Raw genomic sequence first — 18,661 nt, forward strand, 5'->3', positions numbered from 1 at the left:
CGTTCAAGTCAGCTGGACACTCGGCTCATCACACGCACGGTACAAGCGCGCCCAACTGTCGCGGGTCGTACCGACGCCACGCCACGCCACCACACAGAACCTGATCGCCGTCGTCCGCAGCGATGCGTCGCCCTGACACCTCCTCACCTGGTAGGCGCCTGGACTCTGCTACTTGCGGAACGTGCGTTGACATTCGCAGAGAAAAGCAGGTGGGGTTCTGTGCTTCCATTTCCCTCCTCCACCGAGTGGACAGTGATTGCCCTGACCCAACATACCAAAAAAAGGTGGCGGGGGAGGGGCTCATCCAGGGAAATACACACAAACAAACGGGGGAAAAAAACGCTCCATTATGAACCCAAGAATTTCTCACGGAAAACGCCCGCCCGCCCGCCCGCCCACCCGCAGTGGAGGGAGGGGGGGGGGGGCAAAAAAAAAAAAGAAAACCCGCTCATTGGGAGGTGGGCGAGTGTTCGCAGAAAGCTGAGGGGGGGGGGTGTGAGGTGAGGTGAGGTGGGGGGATAGAGAGCAGGTGCGCACGGCGACCGCGGCGAGTACCGTACAGCCTCGACAATCAGAAAATGCTCTTGGGAGGAAGTTCAAGCGAAGCGCTGGGCGAGAAGTGGATGGGGAGGAGGAGGAGGAGAGCGTTTATGCCAATGGGGATAAACGGCAAACACAAAAGGAGAGCGGGAAGATTTCCCGCTTATTGAGGGGCGGTCATCTAATGAGTGAGCCCCCTCCACCCCCCTCCACCCGTATACGAAAGCAGTAGCAGGAGGGTTGACACACAGACACACATACAAATACACAGCTAATGATGATGATGAATGAGATGCGAGGGGAGTGGAGAGGAGGGAAAAGGGTGCGTGTGTGTGTGTGTGTGGGGGGGGGCGCACTGAAGTATTTAGATGTGATTACTTTAGTGATGGTACAGAGCTATACATACACAGAAGCACAAACGTATACGCTCTCGGCAGCGAAGACTAGAACCACGAGTAGTGCCCTCACTACCACCAACACCACCATCTATATTCCTCGTTTGGTCAGCCCTTGTGCGCTTACCTATGCCACAGCTAAAAAAATAAAAATATTTTTTTTTTGACGCCCCTCACTCATCCGCTCTTGAAAGCCTTCTTAAGCTTCGTTAGAGGCAGCGGCTCCTTTGCATTGAAGGCGGTCTTGTGCATGCTATAGATGTGTAGCCATTTGGCTCCATTGACATCCCCGATGTACGGACCGTGCCGCTGGAGCAGCTGCAGTGCCATGGACGGGGTGAGCGACGCCGCTGGTGTAGGGTAGATAAGGTGCAGTAACACCAACTTGCAGATGGCATCGTTCACTGACCACATCTCGTTCACAGGGTAGAAAGGCACTAGCATCTTCCAGAGAATGATGAGACTCTTGAGAAATTCGCAGCCGCCGCCGCTTTTGCTGCTCGTGCACACCACTTCGTCAACAACCCCCAGCCCAGCCAATTCGATTGCAGAACCGGCCTTCGTGCGTGCGGCGGCGCAACGGGGAAGGTAGTAAGTCTGCAGGCCACATGCCTCGAACAGGTTCATCATCTTGTCCATCAGGAGCGGGGTTATGCGCGGTTCGCTCAGCCCCGCGCTAACATTATTCACGATGACCGTCAACGCCACAGCAAAAAAATAGAAGAGTGCGCGATAGACCCAGTGCGCAGGATGCAGGCGCAGCTTCTCCGTCTTAGCGAGCTGCGTGTGCATCCACCCAGCAAGTTCCTCGGAGGTGTAGTAGGAGGTGCTGCTTGTGAATGTGTGCATAAGCTCATTCTGGAGGAGGTCGCGCTGTGCTGCCGACCACACCATCTCTGCGCTGCACACGCGACATTCCTCCCTGCCCGGTAGCATCGGGTCCGAAGCGGGATTAAACCCCATGAGGGCAGAGTGCGAGAAGGCACCACAAGCAGAACACTCAATGAACTCTGAGATTGCCATGGACTGGCTGTCTCGCTGACAACGGGTACACTGACACCAAAAATGCCACGACCGCAGCAGCTCTCGGCGCTTCCCCACTCCAAGCAAGAAGTGTGCGTCGCTGAGGTACTTTACGTTCATGAACTCACCAGGCTCGATGGTGTCGACGGCGATCATCTTCACTGTCTCCTCGACGCTGCTATACTTCATGGCGATGTTGGCGTGGCAGCTGTGGTTCGCAAGCGCACAGGTGCGAAAGAAGCCGGAATGGAAACAGTTGTATCGACACATGAGAGCGGTGCGGAGCAGCTCGCAGAATTCGTTTTCGGGGACGTCGGGGAAGCGGGTGCGTAGGGAACTGCCTATCGTATCGAGTGTGTCGACGTCGATGTCGTCGTCACTCCGCGGCCATGCACCGGTGAAGTCCTTTTTAAAGTCGAGCCACCGCTGAGTCGCCGCGGCCTGCTCCGGGCGCAGGCGCTCCGCAAAGTAACACACAATTGACTCCATGGTAAGGTCAGATTGTGCACTCATCCCGCCCTCCTCCAGATTGATTTTGGTGTACTTGTGCTCCACAAATATCACATCTTTCGGCTGGAAGCGACGACGGCTGATCATCGCGACGCCGCCAGCGTACTCGACAAGTTCGATGTCCGGAGAGAGGCGCAGCAACCCTAGCTCGTCGCAGAGTGGATCCTCGATAGCGCTAAGAGTGGCCGTTGCCTCTGCCGCCGTCATGCGCCTCTGCTCCCGCTCCACCCTCAAGAGTGGCCGCAAGTATCGCAAGGAGTGCACAAGGGCATCGAACGGAAATCCCCCACGGCGACGAGCCTCGATAAAGCGCATCCACGGTTTCCAAGCACGCGGTTCGATTCGGGTTGCCGCTGCAGCCGCCATCCAACTGTCACTGAAACAGCCCAGGCTCAAGTATGCGTTTGACATGTTGGAGTAAAGCAACACATGTAGCGCCCGCACTGCATCTGATGCTGTCGACAATGGAGCAGATATTTTCTCGAGCGTGTCATGCTGCTGCTGCTGCTTGCTCACATGTGTCTCAATAAGGTGGATGCCCTTTTTGTAGCTCTCAATAGCCGCCCCGGCGTTTCCAGAGGCGAAGTGGGCGTTACCCTCGTTTTTGAGCGCAGTAAGCGTTGCCTCCATTTTTTTTTATCTTGTGCAGTTTTTTTTTATTATTGAGGGAGAAAGTAAGCGTCGTCAGATGGGGACGGGTGGGCGGGAGCGACAACAGCCACCGCAACACCTACAGGGAAGAGGGGAGGAGCAAAGGCCGATAAAGACAGCAGTACAGCGATAAGGGTGTCGATCACTATCGATCATGTGTTACCTCTCGTTATGTCCTGTGGTTGCCCGTTTTTTTTTTTTTGGGGGGAAGAGAGGTAAGGGCGCAGGGGTTGCTGTCTGTGAGCGTTTATGCGTTGCTGCGGCTGTGTCTGTCTGTCTCGAGCTGCGCGCCTCAGTGTGGATACCGTTGTGCTGTGCGTGTAAGGGGGTGCACAGATGCCCAAAAAGACCACAACTTCCTCGTACCGTCCGCATGCGAAGAAGGAGGAACAGGAGAAACGAAACCAGGAAATGGCAGGCGTCCCAACGGGGGCAATACATACATGTATATTTTATATTTTATCAGAGCACGCGGAAAGACAGACAAGCTCAGGCACAGAAAACCGAGGAGTTAAGTCAAGAAAGGGGGAGGGGTGTGAGGATAGGTAAAGGAAGAAGGCGGCACAAGACAATTGTGATGTGCGGGTGTGTGTGTGTGTGTGTGTGTGTGCGGCGTGAGCCGCCGGAGTAGCGAAGAAACACGGGGTGGAGGTGAGAGCGGGGGGGGGGGGGGGAGGCGCGCGTACACACCTGTTACTGTCGGCAAAGCGAATAGGCAAACCATCGCCCTCCTCCATACGCACATCTCATTTCGAGGAAACACGGACTCCTACACTCTTTTTCTTTTTTGCTGACACGGGGGTCACATCGAACGCAATCAAACGGGAGTTCAGCTAAGCATGTCAGTGCCAGTTGGTATGCGCCTCTGCAGGCACGCACATGACTTTTTCGCTCAATACCCCTTGGAAGGATGGGAAGGAGAGTGTTCTAGTAACGAGCAACGTTCCGTATTCCAGAAACCACACACGCATACACACGCACACGTCCTGTGGGAGAGACGGTCAGCCAACCTATTTGAGGCTAACAATTCCTCGATATCTGGTCGACGCGTAAAGAAGAAGCGCATCGTTTGAGAAATCTTTCACGTACTAAGCAGTCGCAGCCATTCCCTCTCCTCCCCTTTCCCCCGCCCCGCTCTGAGAGACACCCCACATCTGCATCTGCACACAGAGCCTTTCCACCGGCTACTACACACTATCGGTACAGATTGGGAGGGGGGAGGGGGGAAGGAAGAGGGAGAGTAAAAAGATAATGCGAATGGGAGGAAGGAGAAAGGAGGAGGTGTCCCCTGACAAAACCACCTTTTTTTGTTTCACGATTGGCCTCTCTTCCCCGTCTGTTCATCTTCCACTACTTATGTGACACTCCCCTTTAGTTCTTGATCTGTCACCTTAGCGGAGGTGCAACACATCCGTCCCGCTGATGCGATGCTCGGCGAAGTCGGACATCAATACGGATAGGAGCACAAAGTGGTCCTGGTAGGACCCCACCGGCAGTGAGGACAGGAACCAGTCCATCCATCGGCGGTAGTTAAAATAGACGAAGAAGCTCACACGACCAAGCAGCTGAGCCAGCTGTGAAGCCTCTATGTTGAAAGACGCTGGCAGCTCACCTGTGTAGCGGAGCCATTCCGGCTGCGGCTGGACTCTTTGAGCCCCCTCGTACGGTGGAGGCAACACGAATATGCGCGTGCGTGCCGGCACCGCGGTGCTGAAGGGCAGCGCTGACAATGGAAGCTGTGGACCTCGAACACCCTGACATGAAAATGGTAGAAGCTTCCCTTCGAACTGACAGCGAGACTGATGGAGAAGATGCACCGCTTTCTGGACGCCCCTTTGCGAGTCGGCAACGGCCTCGCGGAGGGCTTTCATGTAGAGGAGCTTGACGCGCTGCTGCTCCCACCCACCGGTGATTACCGTCACGCCGTACGCCTGACCGAGCCACCACCACCACCCTCCCTTTTCCGTGTCCATATGCGCAGCAGAGTTGCGAGTGCTGTAACGGTGGACGAGTGTCTGCTCCACGAGCTGCTGAAGTGCCCTCGCTACGTGCCGGGGACGGTTATTGACGTTCACATCGGTGATCATTACCATGCCAGGCACAGTCACATGCACCATGGTTGAGCTGTTAACGCAAAGTTCGCGCACCCGGGGCTGTTCCCATGGAGCGCTAGCCGCGTCCCTCGCGGTGTGTCCAACCTCGCCCACTTCCAAAGTCCAATCATCGTCGTCATCTGCGACATCGAACGGTTCCCCACTTGCGTACACCGTCACACGTGGCTGTTCAGGCGTGGCGGGGTCGCCAGCGGCCGTCCCTGTGGCATCGGTTACGCTAGTGGTGGAGTTGCCTCTCTGGCGTTGAGCATCCAAGCGCCGTAGCCACTCCGCTCCCAGGATGAGCGAGGTGGGGCGTACATAACCCGCGTCTGCCTCTGCAAAGGTGTGGGCTGAGAGTAACTGATTGAGGGACAGCTCCAGAGACGAGCGGCTGGGCATCGAGCCTTCATGAAAGTCCGGCTGCCAGCTCGCTCGCGGGGCCATGGAAGAGACGGGGAAGGACTTGAGCGGCCTCGTGCCCGCGCCGTGCACCCAGGCTCCTAGAGTACCATACGGTGCCATAGACTTACGCAACTGCAGTGCAGTGGCGAGGAGTGGCATAGGCCATCGCTGCAGCATCGACTCTGGGAATATTGTGTCAGCGGGGTTGGGAAGCTGTCGCAAGAACTGCAGTCCTACCGATGCCTCCGCCGCCGAGCCGGAAAGCAGCAACCACGGTGCACCGCTGAGGAGAGCGTAACGGTATCCCTCCAGCAGCCGTTGCGCGTATACGTCCGAGACGGCGTCCTGGCCAGGAGTGAGCCACGTACTCTCCACCACCACAGCTGCCATTGGAAGGGCGGCGGAGGCAAAACAATCGGTGGTCGATGGAGTGGTGCTACGGTGTAAACCACCGTTCTGGTGTGTGTTTCGGGCTGTGGCAGTCTTCCTCCGCGCAGAGTAGTTGGAGGTGCAGCGCACTCCATTGATGGAGTAATGCTGGAGAGAGAGGGTCCGCACGTTTTCAATGGCGGCATCATAGGCCAGCCCTAGACCACCGTACTGATCCAGCGTCTTTTCGTCATGCGTGAGAGCTGCCGTGAGTGGAAGAATATCACTGTGCGCCATCCAGAACCGGAATCCTGCATCATAGAGGACATAAAGGGCCAGCATGCAAGTGAGCACTGTCGCGTTCATTACTCGCGCCCTTGACGCAGCGTCCATGGTGGTGGGGGAAGAGGCAAGAGGGGCGGGTAAGTGAGTGTGTATGTGTAGTGGTAGTAGAGATGAACTACCACACTTGCAGCCGTATATTTTCACAGTGATTGATACACAATTTTTCTATATGGCCTCCTGACATGCATACAAATAGTGGCCACAAGTCGTGGGTATACATCTGGGAGGGAAGCAAACAACCGCCAGCGTTGCAGGAAGACAACAAAGCACAAGTCGCGCGAGAAAAGTAGGAACCAGCGAGGGGGAGGGGAGGGGGACGGCATGACGCCATACAGGCAGCCACGCCCAGGGCGCTGGGGGAGAGCGGGAAGCCGGTGTATATGCCGGGCAAGTGGGCTAGTCCGCTCCAGGGCAGGGCCCTCTCTCAGACCTCCCTCTCTGCCACTGGCGTGCCGTGACCACGGTGTGTCGACTCTTCACATCGGGCTCGGGGGTGCAGGATGGGACGTTCTAGTTTGGAGAGATGATGGAGAGAATGGGGAGGGAGGGGAGGGAGAGAGTCAGAAGAGGGGGTGACGCACAAGTAAGTAACCCCCATATAGAGTGTTTATAAACTCCTCCTCCCCTCCCCCCCCCCAACACACACACACACACACACAGACAAACAGACAGACAGAAGCCCTCAAGGTTTCTCCACGAAACGCATACGCATAGACAATGCAAAAAAAAAAAACAGCAGCAACAAGAGGGACACGCAGCTCGGCACTAGATATCATGAAGCGCGCCTGAGGAACCTGATTCGGGGGGGGGGGGGGGCTGTACTGTCACGCCACGAGACGAGGGAAAAGAGGTACGAAGAAAAATGTACACAATAGTAGAAAACAAACGTACAAAGATAATTTAAAAAAGAGCATCTCTCGATACAAAGCAGCGGCACGCGAGCAGGCAGCCGTAATGGGAGACTTGCGTAAGTGATGAGGAGTGGTAGGACAGAGTCATTGGGAGGGGTGGAGGGGGAGTTGGAAGAGAAGAAGGGGGGATGTTCTCGAGGATGGCTCGCAGTAAAGCAAGAGTCCTCGCTGTTCTTCAGTGCTACATGAAGGGGGCCGGTGGGAAAGAGGGGATACGTTCCTTACAATGGGCCCGCGTGTATACCCGATCCGTAGCAGAACGCCTCAGGGAGTCCATCTCTGCCTCAAAGGCAAACACACAGAACGCACGCACACCCACCGCTGTTAGGCCAAAAGCTCGCATGCCCCCCCCCCCAGACAACCAGATCTCCAGAAACCCACGCCAACCTCACCTGCGTGCGTAACACTCCCTTCCCCCCCTCCCCTCCCTATTCATCGATTAGGTATGGCCCCTCCCCTCCTCCGCTACTTCTCCTCAGCAAACCACGGTGATTACTTCCCATTACAGGTGCCGAGTACAACACTGTTTGCGTCTTTATAGCGGGAAAGGAAAGTCACGGGTGTGATGCCCGGCATAATTCATGCTGCTGTGGAAGACAGACCAAACTAAAGCGAGGCGCTCGCTCCGCTTCTCCTGGAGAGAAAAAAGGGTTCCCATCCCCGCCACTGCCCCGACACACACACACACACACACACGCATGCATCTGCACGCTCTGGCGACTGGCGCCATCTCCTTTCAAGACGCTTACCAGGTGGGAAGCTTCAGTTTGGTCGGCTTTGCAGCCGATGACATCAGCGCAGTCCTCCCGTAATCGGTAGCAGTAGTAGCGGTGGTGGCAGTAGGGGCCAATCGCGGTTGTGGTGGTGCTGCAGACGACTGAGTTGTCAAAATAGGAGTCCCCACCGTCTTCGAGACGACCGTGGTCCGTAAGCTGGGGACTTGAGTAAAGAGGGCCTTGTTACGGCTGCTGCTGTCGTCGGCACCGCCGCTTGGGCTGTCGTCCTCGTCGAAGGAAGACCTCCGCATATGAGACGACCTCGGGTCGACGTGTGCGCCTTTCGCAGTTGCTTGCGCGGAGATGCGGAGGCGGTCCGGTTGGGTCTTCAAAGGTACCAACGACAGTGATGTCGTGCTGAGGCTGGAAGACAAGGTGTCGTCATCACTGCTCAGGGTTCCTCTACGTTTCTCTGAGTTCTTGTCGTGTGTGAGGGAGAGGGAGGTGGTCGCTTTATTCAACACTATGGTCTTGGCGAGCACCCCAGACAATGCCGGTCTCGAGCTAGAATGTAAATGGCTCGTCTTGTCAGGGTCGCCCTGTACCGGTACCTCTCCCGCGTCGCTGTCGTCGTCGTCGAAGGAGTTGTACACTGCCTTCGGCGTGTGCTTCTGCTTGGTCGTCGTTGCCTTGTGCATAGAAGCTCTGTGCTCCGCTTGGGTGTGACGGGATGAAGACGACGAGGAGGATGAGCGACTCATCTCTCCCTCCGCCGCCGCTGCTGACACCCTCTTCAACGCTTCCACCCTCAGCACCGGATGGAGAGTGGAGGGATCCGCATACTTGGGCGACGACGACGACGACGACGACGAGTGGTGGACTATAACTGGTGAATTGGGGGGCTTCCGCGTGTCCTCGAAGCATTGGCTTGAGTCATCCGTTCGTAGCGGCGGTCCCGCAGCAAAAGGCGGGGCTGCGCTTTGGCGCATCGGCGACTCCGAAGGCGATGAGGATGAAGACAAATACGCTCCTTCGACTTCAATCCGCTGCGTTAGGGATCGAGCAACACCAGCCGAGCTGCGCGCGGGACTCGAGCTGGCGGCGACGGTGGGCGCCATCGCCTTCACTGGCACCACCGCTGCCGCCGCCGCCGCCCCCCCAGAGCCTCCGCGCTTGCCGCTCGCCTCATCCCTTGGTACATGAATTAACACCGTCTTCCTATCCGACGGGCTGTTAGATGCAGAGAAAGAGCTCATTGATGGTGATGGGCTCGTGACAGAGGGTGGGTAGTACGAGGCTGGCAGGACCCCCAGACGCCGAGCCTCCTCCCGTAGTTTGCCTATAGGCCTCTTGATGGCCGTAACTGTCCGAGGCTTCCTCTGCGTTGAGGAGGAAAAGTATATTGTTGTTCCATGTGATGTCTTTCGCCGTTGGAGGGTAGGGGGCACGTAGGGCTCAGTATATGCTTCGTAGCCCTGCGTGCCGATGGTGCCACCTGCCACGGTAGCTGTACTTGGACTACGGCCAATGACTCGCTCACTCTGTCCTCTTGCGGCACGTAGCTCTCCCCGTAGACTAATAATCTTCTCCTTGAGGTGTTTTACCTCATCCTTCTTCTCCTGATACAGAGCTGCCCAGGTGAGAACATTCTGTTTAGAGGTGATGAGCCGCACAATGTCACTCTCATACTGGACCAGCGCCGCCTTCTGAGCAGCTTCCGCGCTGTACAAATCCATCGTAGCATCAAAGTAACAGCACACGCTTGAGACGAGACGGACGAGATGTGACGAGTCCTTGACGCTGAGAACGGGTGATGGCGCGAATGTGGTGTTTGTCAAAGCAGGGGCAGCACATGATGCTGTGTCAACAGGCGAGGCAGTCGTGCCACCGCACGAGGCGAGCGCCGGCTCTGGCAATCGGCACAGCTGCCCCTGCTGCGGAGACATGATCATCTGCACCTTGGTAGGCATCTCTGTCACGAGCTGCGCCAGTCGGTCATAGTCGCTTTGCATGAGAGACCGTACAGTGGCTGTGACAGAGTGAGCGAGCGCGTCCTCCTTGCCCTTGCCTTCAAGCGGCTGATCGTGATGGAAGGATGCCGTGGCGGCCTCACGGCTCTGCGACTGCACCAGCATCGCCTCGGTGTATTTCATCTCGTGTTTGAGGAGAGAGATTTGCATGCTCAGCTCCATCTGCCGGTGCGCTTCCTCTGTTTTCCTCTGGAGCGCCAGTGTACGCATGAAATCCAAGACCAGGATCCCCCGCGTTGTGATCTCGTCCCTAAACAGCTCTCCTCTCCTAATCTGCTCCTGCAGCTGAAGCTCCACCACATCCTTCGCGACCGTCACCACGACCATGCGATGATCTCTGTCAGAAATCTCCATCATCAGTGTTTGTACTTCTTCCTCAAGCCGCACAATATACCGCTCTGCCTCTACATCGGCTGCACTGACGATAAAGTCGGTGGCATCGGTGCCCCCACTCGGGAGTTCGTAGCGCCCTATTAAGCCCTGGGTGTAACCGTAGGGCTCACAGAGACCCCCACGGCGGCCAATCGCCACAGAGCGGCCGTCACCATTGGTAAGTCCGTCTAAAGTACCACAGAGTGAATCCGCGAGGTCAACACAAGAGTACAAGGACGGTGCATCGCTGGGAGGCGTGCTCAATGGGCGACTTCTGGGCGCAACCTGCGCTCCGTAGGTGACACTGTGACCTCCCCCCCCCTCCTGGGTAACAGTGGTGAAGAAATGTTTATAGTGCTCCTGCATGAACCGCAGCCCCTCGAGCTCCTCTATAAATTTCTGGTGCCCTGGAGGAGAAACCGATGACGAGGTCCATGATCCTCGCGTCGTTACGTGTCTGCTGCGGTCGCCTGGCGAAGTGTAACGTACACCCAGTGAGTTGAAGGGACCACCGCCGCTGTCATCGATGAAAGAAGAGCACTGCACTCTGCTACTCCGTGCGCTGGCACCGCGCTGCTGCGCTCGCTCGAGCCAGCGGCTGGACGAAGAGGGGGCCGGTGAGTACTTCTTGTCAGCTGGTATGTTTGGGTGCTCATCCCGCAGCATCGCGCGATACGATAGCAAGACGCAAACAATCGCGATCAACAGAGATGAGCAGCAAGATGCCTCACGTAACCAAATGCTGGAAAGGCAGAGAGGCGGCAGCGTTAGGCGACCTGGATTTGAGGGGGAGGGGGGGGTGAGTGGAGAAGTAAATATGGTGCGAAAGGCGAATTACACTCAGAGCGCCCTTGGCCAGAATAGAGGGGCAGAGTAAGAATCGCAGCCGTATACCGTGCCCCCTCCCCGAGCGAACATAGTCCCCCCAAAACCTAGGTTCTATTGCGGTGGGGAGTTCCCAGAGTAAGTGCGTGAGGGGATGAGTGCAGACAAGGTCTTCGTATGCTTCTCTGTTTCTCTCTCTGGATGTCGTCAGCGTCTCTTCAGTGGGAGTTTTGCCTTACACTGCTGCGCTACTTCCTTTGAAACAACCCAAATGTCAGTGCTGGCGTTGTCACCGGCTAATGGTGCGCCTCTGCGTCTCTGTGTGTGTGTGTGTGTTGGGGGGGGGCGTAGGTGCGCGAGTGATTGACTGCATGGGGCGAGGAGGGGAGAGACGAATTGCGAGAGGTCCAAAGAGTGAAGAGAGAGCGGGAGGGGAAGGATGAACAAAACATCATTACGTGCGGTATATATATATATATAAACACACACACACACACAAACGCGCGCAAAATCGAGGGCGACGAAGGAATGATATCTGACTAACACTTTTTTTTTTCATATATCGATGAATATTTCTTCTACTTTTCAGCAGTTGAGCGCTTTCCCGCCCATCCATCACTTCCCCCCCCCCCTTCCCTTTCGCTCCCCGTTGCACATCAGCACCAACACACCTTGAGCCGCTGTGTTGGCTTTGAGTAGGGTGAAGATGGAAGGAAGGGTAGTCGATAGCGAGTCGGCCTCCTGCGAAAAGGGAATCGCCCACTCTCTTTTTTTTTCCACATTCGCAACCTCATGCCCAAGTTCGCAGAAACAAAACGAAATGCGGCCTCGAAGAAAGAAAAGCTGAGAAGGAGGAGGGGGGGGGGGTAGTGGAGACGGCTGTAGCGGCAACTCAAATGTGTCAATAATACCAGGAAATAGGAAAGAGGCATGTCTAGGTCATGATACGTGACGTGCATACCCCAAAGGTAAGATCAGATCGGGGGGGAAGTAAGGAAAGGCAGGGAGTCTCCCTTTGGCGCTTCCACTGATTCGTATAGTCACCAAACGAGAGGTTATCATGCACCGCTATCGGCACTCGCTTCGCTTCTCTCCCCCTCCCCTTCCTTTTGCCCCCCCCACACACACACCACATTACACCCGCAGACGCTAGTGCGCGCAAGCGCACACTATTCCAAATAGGGGGTGAAGCAACCGAGGAGGTCTCTCTCTAGCTGCAAGATGAGCTCATGAAACGGAGGGGGGAAGAAGGCGGTGAAAATAAAAGTTTTATATTGGCGCGGCAAGGAGGAAAAAGAGACGGGCCTCCGTGGCGCCAGCGCCCCCACCCACCCCCTCCGCCTCCGTGCGTTCAGATTCTTTATGGACATTTTTCTTGTGTGCTGTTTTTCCTCGCTTGGGCGAAGTGGGAGGGAGGGAGGGAGGGGGGGGGGTGAAGCGAACCATTCATTGCCTCACTTTTTTTGCTGAACCTGGGCGTGGCAGTTCTTTCGTTTCGTATGTAGATTCAGAAGGGCGCACCCTTGCCCATGTACCACCACCACCACCACCACCGCAGCAGCCGCAGCCGCAGCAGCACTGGTGAAGAGTGTGCCCATTTGACCCGGAATACAGAGCCGCGATTTGTTTCAAAGGGAGCGATGAACTCTTTACCGAAGGACACCCCCTTCCTTCCTCTTACACACACACACACACACACACACACCTACATGCGCGCATATACATACATGTGTAAATGTGTGTACACGTGTATGTGTATGTCTTGTACGTTACACAAGTGACGATTGGTTTCCCTTGAGATCCAGAAAGAGAACAGGGCGCTTCAGTAATCATCTCCCTCTTTTTTTAATTCAAAACATATATACAACTATATGTACATACGAATGTCATGAAAACCATGTCATGAGCACGTTTTTCTTTTGCAGACGGGCGAATGGGGGGGGGGGGGTTGGAGGGATGAAGGGGAATGCTCTCATACTGTGCACTCAATCATTTTTTTTAACTTCTCGTTCTCCTCGACGTTCTTTTTTCACCTTCTCTGAGGGGGGAGACGCTTTTCTGTGTGAGTTGGGTCTTACGACGTCCCCACCCCCCCCCACCCCACCCCCCCCATCCTCCACTTCGACCTCCCGCAACCTCCTCCTTTCAGTTTCTGTGTGTGTGGCGGGGAGGGGGGGGGGGCAACTCTGCCCACTAGCAAGCAAAAGTCTTCAGCATCACCACGCGCTGTGCGCACGACAGCTGCCGGGACTGTCAGGGCGGAGGAGAGATGGATAGCGGGGAAGAGGGACGCACAGAATGAAAGAAGCAATAGCCGATGAGCGAGCACAGGCGAGTTGCACGTCCCCCCCCCCACACACACACACAACCACAGCGACGCATGCCGCCACTTGTACTTCGATACGAAAGCAGTGCACAGAAAGATGCATGTTAACTTTACGCTGGGACCATGGGGGATATATATGAGAAAAAGTTTAACCGAAGAAATCGCAACGATGCGACCTGCTGATATTACGGAAAAAAAAAGACTGCTTCCACCACTTGTACGCGCGCTCACACTGAGGTGGCCCTGCACCGGCCTAGCTGTCTACTTGGAAACATTGTGAATAGCCTGCGCGACATAGCCAACATTTTCGGAACTCAATCCAGAAAACGCGATGCGGCCGTTGCGTGTGAGATAAACACTATACCTCTCCTGGAGCTTGATAACCTGCGCCTCTGTCAACCCTGTCAGTGACATCATTCCCAAACCCTTCTCGAGGTACTCCCAATCGCGTGTCGAGCCGCAGGCACGCAGCTCGGCCACCAGGCGGTGCCGTACCCGCTGCAGTCGGCTCGCCATTTGATGCAGCTCCGCTTCCCACAGCGTACGCAGTTGTGGAGTCCGGAGAATCTCATCCGCGATGCGGGCGCCAAAGATTGGCGGGTTGCTGTATGTAGCACGGATTATGGACTGCAGCAGGGACGAGACATTTGCTTTTTCCCTCTCCGTGGTGCAACGGATGTGCAAGGCACCCGTGCGCTGCCCGTAGAGCCCGAAGCTCTTTGCCAAGGACTGCGCCACAAGGTACGTGGGAATCTCTTGCTGATGTAGTGCACGTAGAACGTAAGCGTCGCGCTCCAAGTTGCCTGTCGCAAACCCTTGGTATGCCATGTCGATATACGGAACGAGATCTCCGCGTCGGATTACATCAACGATCTGCTGCCATTCCTCAGGCGTGGGATCGCACCCAGTTGGGTTGTGCGCGCAGGCGTGCAGCAGGATGATTGAGTTGGCGGGCAGCTGGCGCAGGTAGTTGAGCATTGCGTCAATGCTCAGGCGATGCGTCTGCAAATTGTAGTACGGATAATACTGGAACTCGGCGTTGAGGTGCCCAAGGATGTTCAAGTGGTTCGGGTAGGAGGGGCTCGGGATATGCAATGTCACAGGGGCGGAACGGCCAGAGCCGCGCTGCAACAGCTCCACGCCAAGGTGCAGGGCGCCTGTACCACTCAGGGTTTGTACAGAGGCGATACGGTCCCCTTGCTCATCCAGCATTGGCTTCCCAAAGCAAAGCTGCTGGACACTATTTATGAAAAACGGCAGACCTGCGATGGGGGCGTAGTCCATCTGCGTGTCGTGCTCCAGAATGTGCGCCATCGCCTTGCGCACGGACTCAAGCACAAACGGTTTGTTGAGATCATCGCGGTACACGCCGATGCAAAGGTTTATCTTATTTGGAGACGTGTCCTTTGCGAAGTCTGCAGCGATGCCCATGATGGCGTCTGGAGGCGTGCGCGGCAAGCCCGAAAAATAGCTTGTCGATCCAGCACGGTGGCAGTTGAGCAGAGCCACAGCAGGAGCAGCGGTGGCCCCCGAGGTGGAGGAGCACACATGTCGAAGCATATGCGTGGGATCCACGTATACAATTCACCTTCACACCCTTACCTATCGGTGTGTGTGTGTACGTGTGTGTGTGTGTGTGTATGTACGTGCTACAGCCCCCCCTTTCAGCGTTTGTAGAGGTGGGAAAAAGCGAAAAACGGGTGAAGAAAGTGTGAGATATGCAAATCATAAAACATAAAGAAGGTGAGAGGAGCACACAGAAACACACAGCAGGGGTGCATGACCGCAAGCCCTTTGTGAGGAGACAATCCAAATGAGGGAGTTTGGGGAGTTGGCAGGCAGCCAGCGAATAGCGAAGGGAAGAGCTGCCGAGAGATGGTCCGCCACTTGGAGTCGAAGAGAAAATACGCGCGCGTGTTTGTGTCGATTCTCCCCCTTTTTGCTGTCATTTTCTCGGTGATGGCAGAGGACGTAGAACTGGAGAGGAGAGGAGGGAGGGGAAGAAAGAGGAGAAAAGGGAGGCGCCGCAACTGCCATTTGTTGTTTTTTGTGGGCGTAGCGGCGTTGAGTATTTGTGAGCTAACGTAATTTTGAGTGCACGTGTGTGTTTAAATATATATATACACATATATATATAGAAATTTGTGTGTGTGTGTGTTGGGGGGGGGGGGGGGATTGCCCTGCGTCTCTTCGTCATGGACGTGCTGTGCCTCCATCTCATAGATTTGCGGCGGGGGGGATTTAATTATTTGTTGTTCTCCGCAAGAAAGAAAACCAAAAACGAATCTCATTTTAACGTCAACAAAAGTGTAGTATCACTGCCGCTGTGATCAGAGAATCGGTTTTTTGTTTTCATGATGCCTCTCCCCTCCCCCTCCCCTCCTCACGAAAGACATGCAGATGTAGTCATCTTCTGCTTGCCTAGAGGTTGTGTGTGAGATAGGTAGAGGGGGGGGGGGGGCAGAGGGGAGAGAACAAGAATGAGTAAAAAAAAAGAATAAAAGAGACTACCGCAATAACGACAACAACAAGAAAAACGCATTAAAAGAGGGAGGGAGCAACACTGCCTTTTCCCTGTTGTTGCCGTACTCCCTTGTTTGTTGTTTGTTTTACGTGATACAAAAACTAAAAAAAAAATGTCGTCTGCGATCGAGAGATCAGACAGGAAACTTTTAAAAAGTGCATCACATTCATCAAGGCAAAACAAAAAGATGAGCGAGAAAACGCGAGTGAAAATTGTATAAAAATTACGTTTGAAGACGACAACAGGGTGGACAGACAATAGAGGGAGAGAGGGGGGAGGGGGGGGGGGGGAAGGCGAAGGAGGCGCACGCACTGGTTACGTGCACTCGTTCTCACATCTGTTTCGTACGAATTCCATAAAGCGCATAGGTCGGCAGAGGGGGAAAACGTAAAGAGGGAGGGGAGGAGGGGAGGGGGGGGGGGGGGGCCAAGTGAAGGAGAACGCCCCCGGTATTTTCTTTTTTGTGTGTGTGTGCGCGCGCCGGTGAAGAACTCAGCACCCACGGTGTATCTGCATTGAACGCGTTAAGAAGCTCTCCTCTTCTGTGAAGCTCATCCCCCCCCCCCTGCGAAACAACCAAGGGAGGCGGGTTCCTCAGCGTCCCCCCCCCCCGCATACACACGCCTTCGCCGTATGTGCGTTGCTGTGATAGAGAAACACAAAGACAGTATCTGGTGATTGAGGTCGGGTAGGGCGCTCACAATAAAAAAAAACAGGTGCACACACACACACACACTATCGTCCCTCGCTCTGTAGTCGCCTCCCTCGGGTCGGGCGTCACACGGTGCATCCCCTCGGAGTGGCGTAGTCCCCCTACACTCCCCGCCTTACCACTCGCCAGCAGCAGGCCAGAGAAACTTCAATGTGCCACCTTTTCAATCACCTTGATACCCTGCAATGTCATACGCATAGTACAAACTCGTTCCCTGCACCAAGTCTCCGCGATGCAGCGCCGTTGAGGCACTCAGCACTGACGTGCGCAACGATACATCACATTCACAACCCTACGCCGCCGATGCGTGAGTCTGCCACCAGCGGAGGGTGGCCTGGCAACGATGGGGGGAGTAGGGGAGGGAGGGGGGGGGGATATCCGGCCTCTCCCAGAGCCTGGACCCTGATACAGCGCTGATGAGAAGCCTCCATCATGAGAGAGCACACTGAGCTGAAGACAGAGAGAGAGAACGATAAAAACGGCGTTGAGACATTTTGCCTATGCGAAGGCTACCCACTTGGGAGACATCACAGTGCCCCGCCCCGCTCCTCCCCTCCCCCCCCCCATCGTTCAACTTTCTGCACAACTCGAGTAGTACTTATTTCACCAGACTGTACACGGTGATGGGAATCATCATCACACAAGAGCCAAACACAAACGTCCCGTTCAGTGGCGTGTTGAGGAGATATACTGACGCTGTGCCAATCACCACTATTGCGAATGCTGTCGAGAACGATTTCACGATTTTGTTGCAGTACCGTATCACCAAAGCCACGAGCATTCCGCGAATCGCCTGCAGAAAGACCAGGCACCACACCAGCCCAGTGAGGCCGACGAAGAAAGTACTTGTGAAGTCGACATAGTCTCCCGGTACGCCCGTCGCCTTGTCCGGACGGAAGATCCCGTTGAAGAACACCATGGTAAAGTACACAGGGGAGAAGAAAGGCCAGATGTACGATGCGGGTTGCCAAACTGAAGCAGCTGCCACGCTACTTCAGCACAAGCCCCATGAAGACACCGGAGAACGCGATTAAGAAGCCCCCAGCTAAGCGCTGGCCAGTGTGCCCTTTATCGACCATGTCCTCGTGGCCTTGGCAATCCCTGATTCCTTTCCCATCTGGACCGCTACAGCACTGCTTGCTTCGCTGGGTGTCGACTTCCTTCGCGGCCCACTTGCGCCGAGCTGTGTGAGTGCGATACCAAACAGCAGTGCAATCAGTGCGCCCCCACCGGATGGCAGATAGACGGAAGCCTAGTAAGACCCTCATCATGATGGCCAAGAAGAGAATGTGCACCTGGTACAGGACTTGAAAGAGGGTCGGGATCCAACAGCTTGAGGGCATGGATAACCCGCAACCCCCTGAATAGGGTCAGCGATGGCAGACACTATCATGAGGAGCGCCTCCTTGTACCCGTGGCTCAGTCCAACGGCATGGCGCATGCGGGTCGCGCTCATTACACCAAAGAAGCGGCTACTTGTGTAACGAAGGGTCCACAGTGGCGATGTGCAACTGTCGGTATTTGATATGTACACCGTGTGCTGGTGTGTGACGGGATCCTTACGTTTCTCATCCGCAACTCCCTTGAGAACCTCCCAACATACACCAAAGCGATTTGCATCAAAACAGTCGGTCTGCAAAAGCTGCCCCCTGACGTCGTGAGTGCTTCGAGCGACTGCGTTTCCTCCTGGAGTGCTTGCACCTCTTCGGCTGTGCACCAAAGAAGAGAGAGAGAGGAAGCGTGAGGAGCTCTGTCGTGGCCATGAAAAGCGAGGCTTTGAAGGCGACTGCATGCGCCTCGTGCCCGTCTGTCTCTGCCTTGCCAGCAGTCAGCGAAGGGCTATTTTTTTTTCAATTTCTGGGAGTAGCTACTCAAGAATAGATGCCCGCTGCTCTGTAGTGAAAGCAGCACCAG

At 55.5% G+C, this 18,661-nt stretch overlaps 5 protein-coding genes across 5 annotated transcripts; all 5 read right to left on the reverse strand.

The window, feature by feature from the left end:
• Positions 1-1,112: 1,112 nt before the first annotated feature.
• On the reverse strand, positions 1,113-3,098 carry JKF63_01554 (uncharacterized protein; the record flags this gene model as incomplete). The annotated part of the gene is made up of 1 exon (XM_067897600.1): positions 1,113-3,098. One exon carries the CDS (start codon positions 3,096-3,098, stop codon positions 1,113-1,115), a length of 1,986 nt encoding a protein of 661 aa, XP_067753757.1.
• Positions 3,099-4,510: 1,412 nt separating this feature from the next.
• JKF63_01555 (uncharacterized protein) lies at positions 4,511-6,379 on the reverse strand (the record flags this gene model as incomplete). Its single annotated transcript, XM_067897601.1, has 1 exon — positions 4,511-6,379. One exon carries the CDS (start codon positions 6,377-6,379, stop codon positions 4,511-4,513), a length of 1,869 nt encoding a protein of 622 aa, XP_067753758.1.
• Positions 6,380-7,987: 1,608 nt separating this feature from the next.
• On the reverse strand, positions 7,988-11,026 carry JKF63_01556 (uncharacterized protein; the record flags this gene model as incomplete). The annotated part of the gene is made up of 1 exon (XM_067897602.1): positions 7,988-11,026. One exon carries the CDS (start codon positions 11,024-11,026, stop codon positions 7,988-7,990), a length of 3,039 nt encoding a protein of 1,012 aa, XP_067753759.1.
• Positions 11,027-13,772: 2,746 nt separating this feature from the next.
• Positions 13,773-15,071, reverse strand: JKF63_01557 (uncharacterized protein; the record flags this gene model as incomplete). The annotated part of the gene is made up of 1 exon (XM_067897603.1): positions 13,773-15,071. One exon carries the CDS (start codon positions 15,069-15,071, stop codon positions 13,773-13,775), a length of 1,299 nt encoding a protein of 432 aa, XP_067753760.1.
• Positions 15,072-17,345: 2,274 nt separating this feature from the next.
• On the reverse strand, positions 17,346-17,666 carry JKF63_01558 (uncharacterized protein; the record flags this gene model as incomplete). The annotated part of the gene is made up of 1 exon (XM_067897604.1): positions 17,346-17,666. One exon carries the CDS (start codon positions 17,664-17,666, stop codon positions 17,346-17,348), a length of 321 nt encoding a protein of 106 aa, XP_067753761.1.
• Between the last annotated feature and the right edge of the window lie 995 nt (positions 17,667-18,661).

The sequence above is a fragment of the Porcisia hertigi genome, chromosome 35, assembly GCF_017918235.1.
Source record: "Porcisia hertigi strain C119 chromosome 35, whole genome shotgun sequence".
Classification (NCBI taxonomy): Eukaryota; Euglenozoa; class Kinetoplastea; order Trypanosomatida; family Trypanosomatidae; genus Porcisia; species Porcisia hertigi.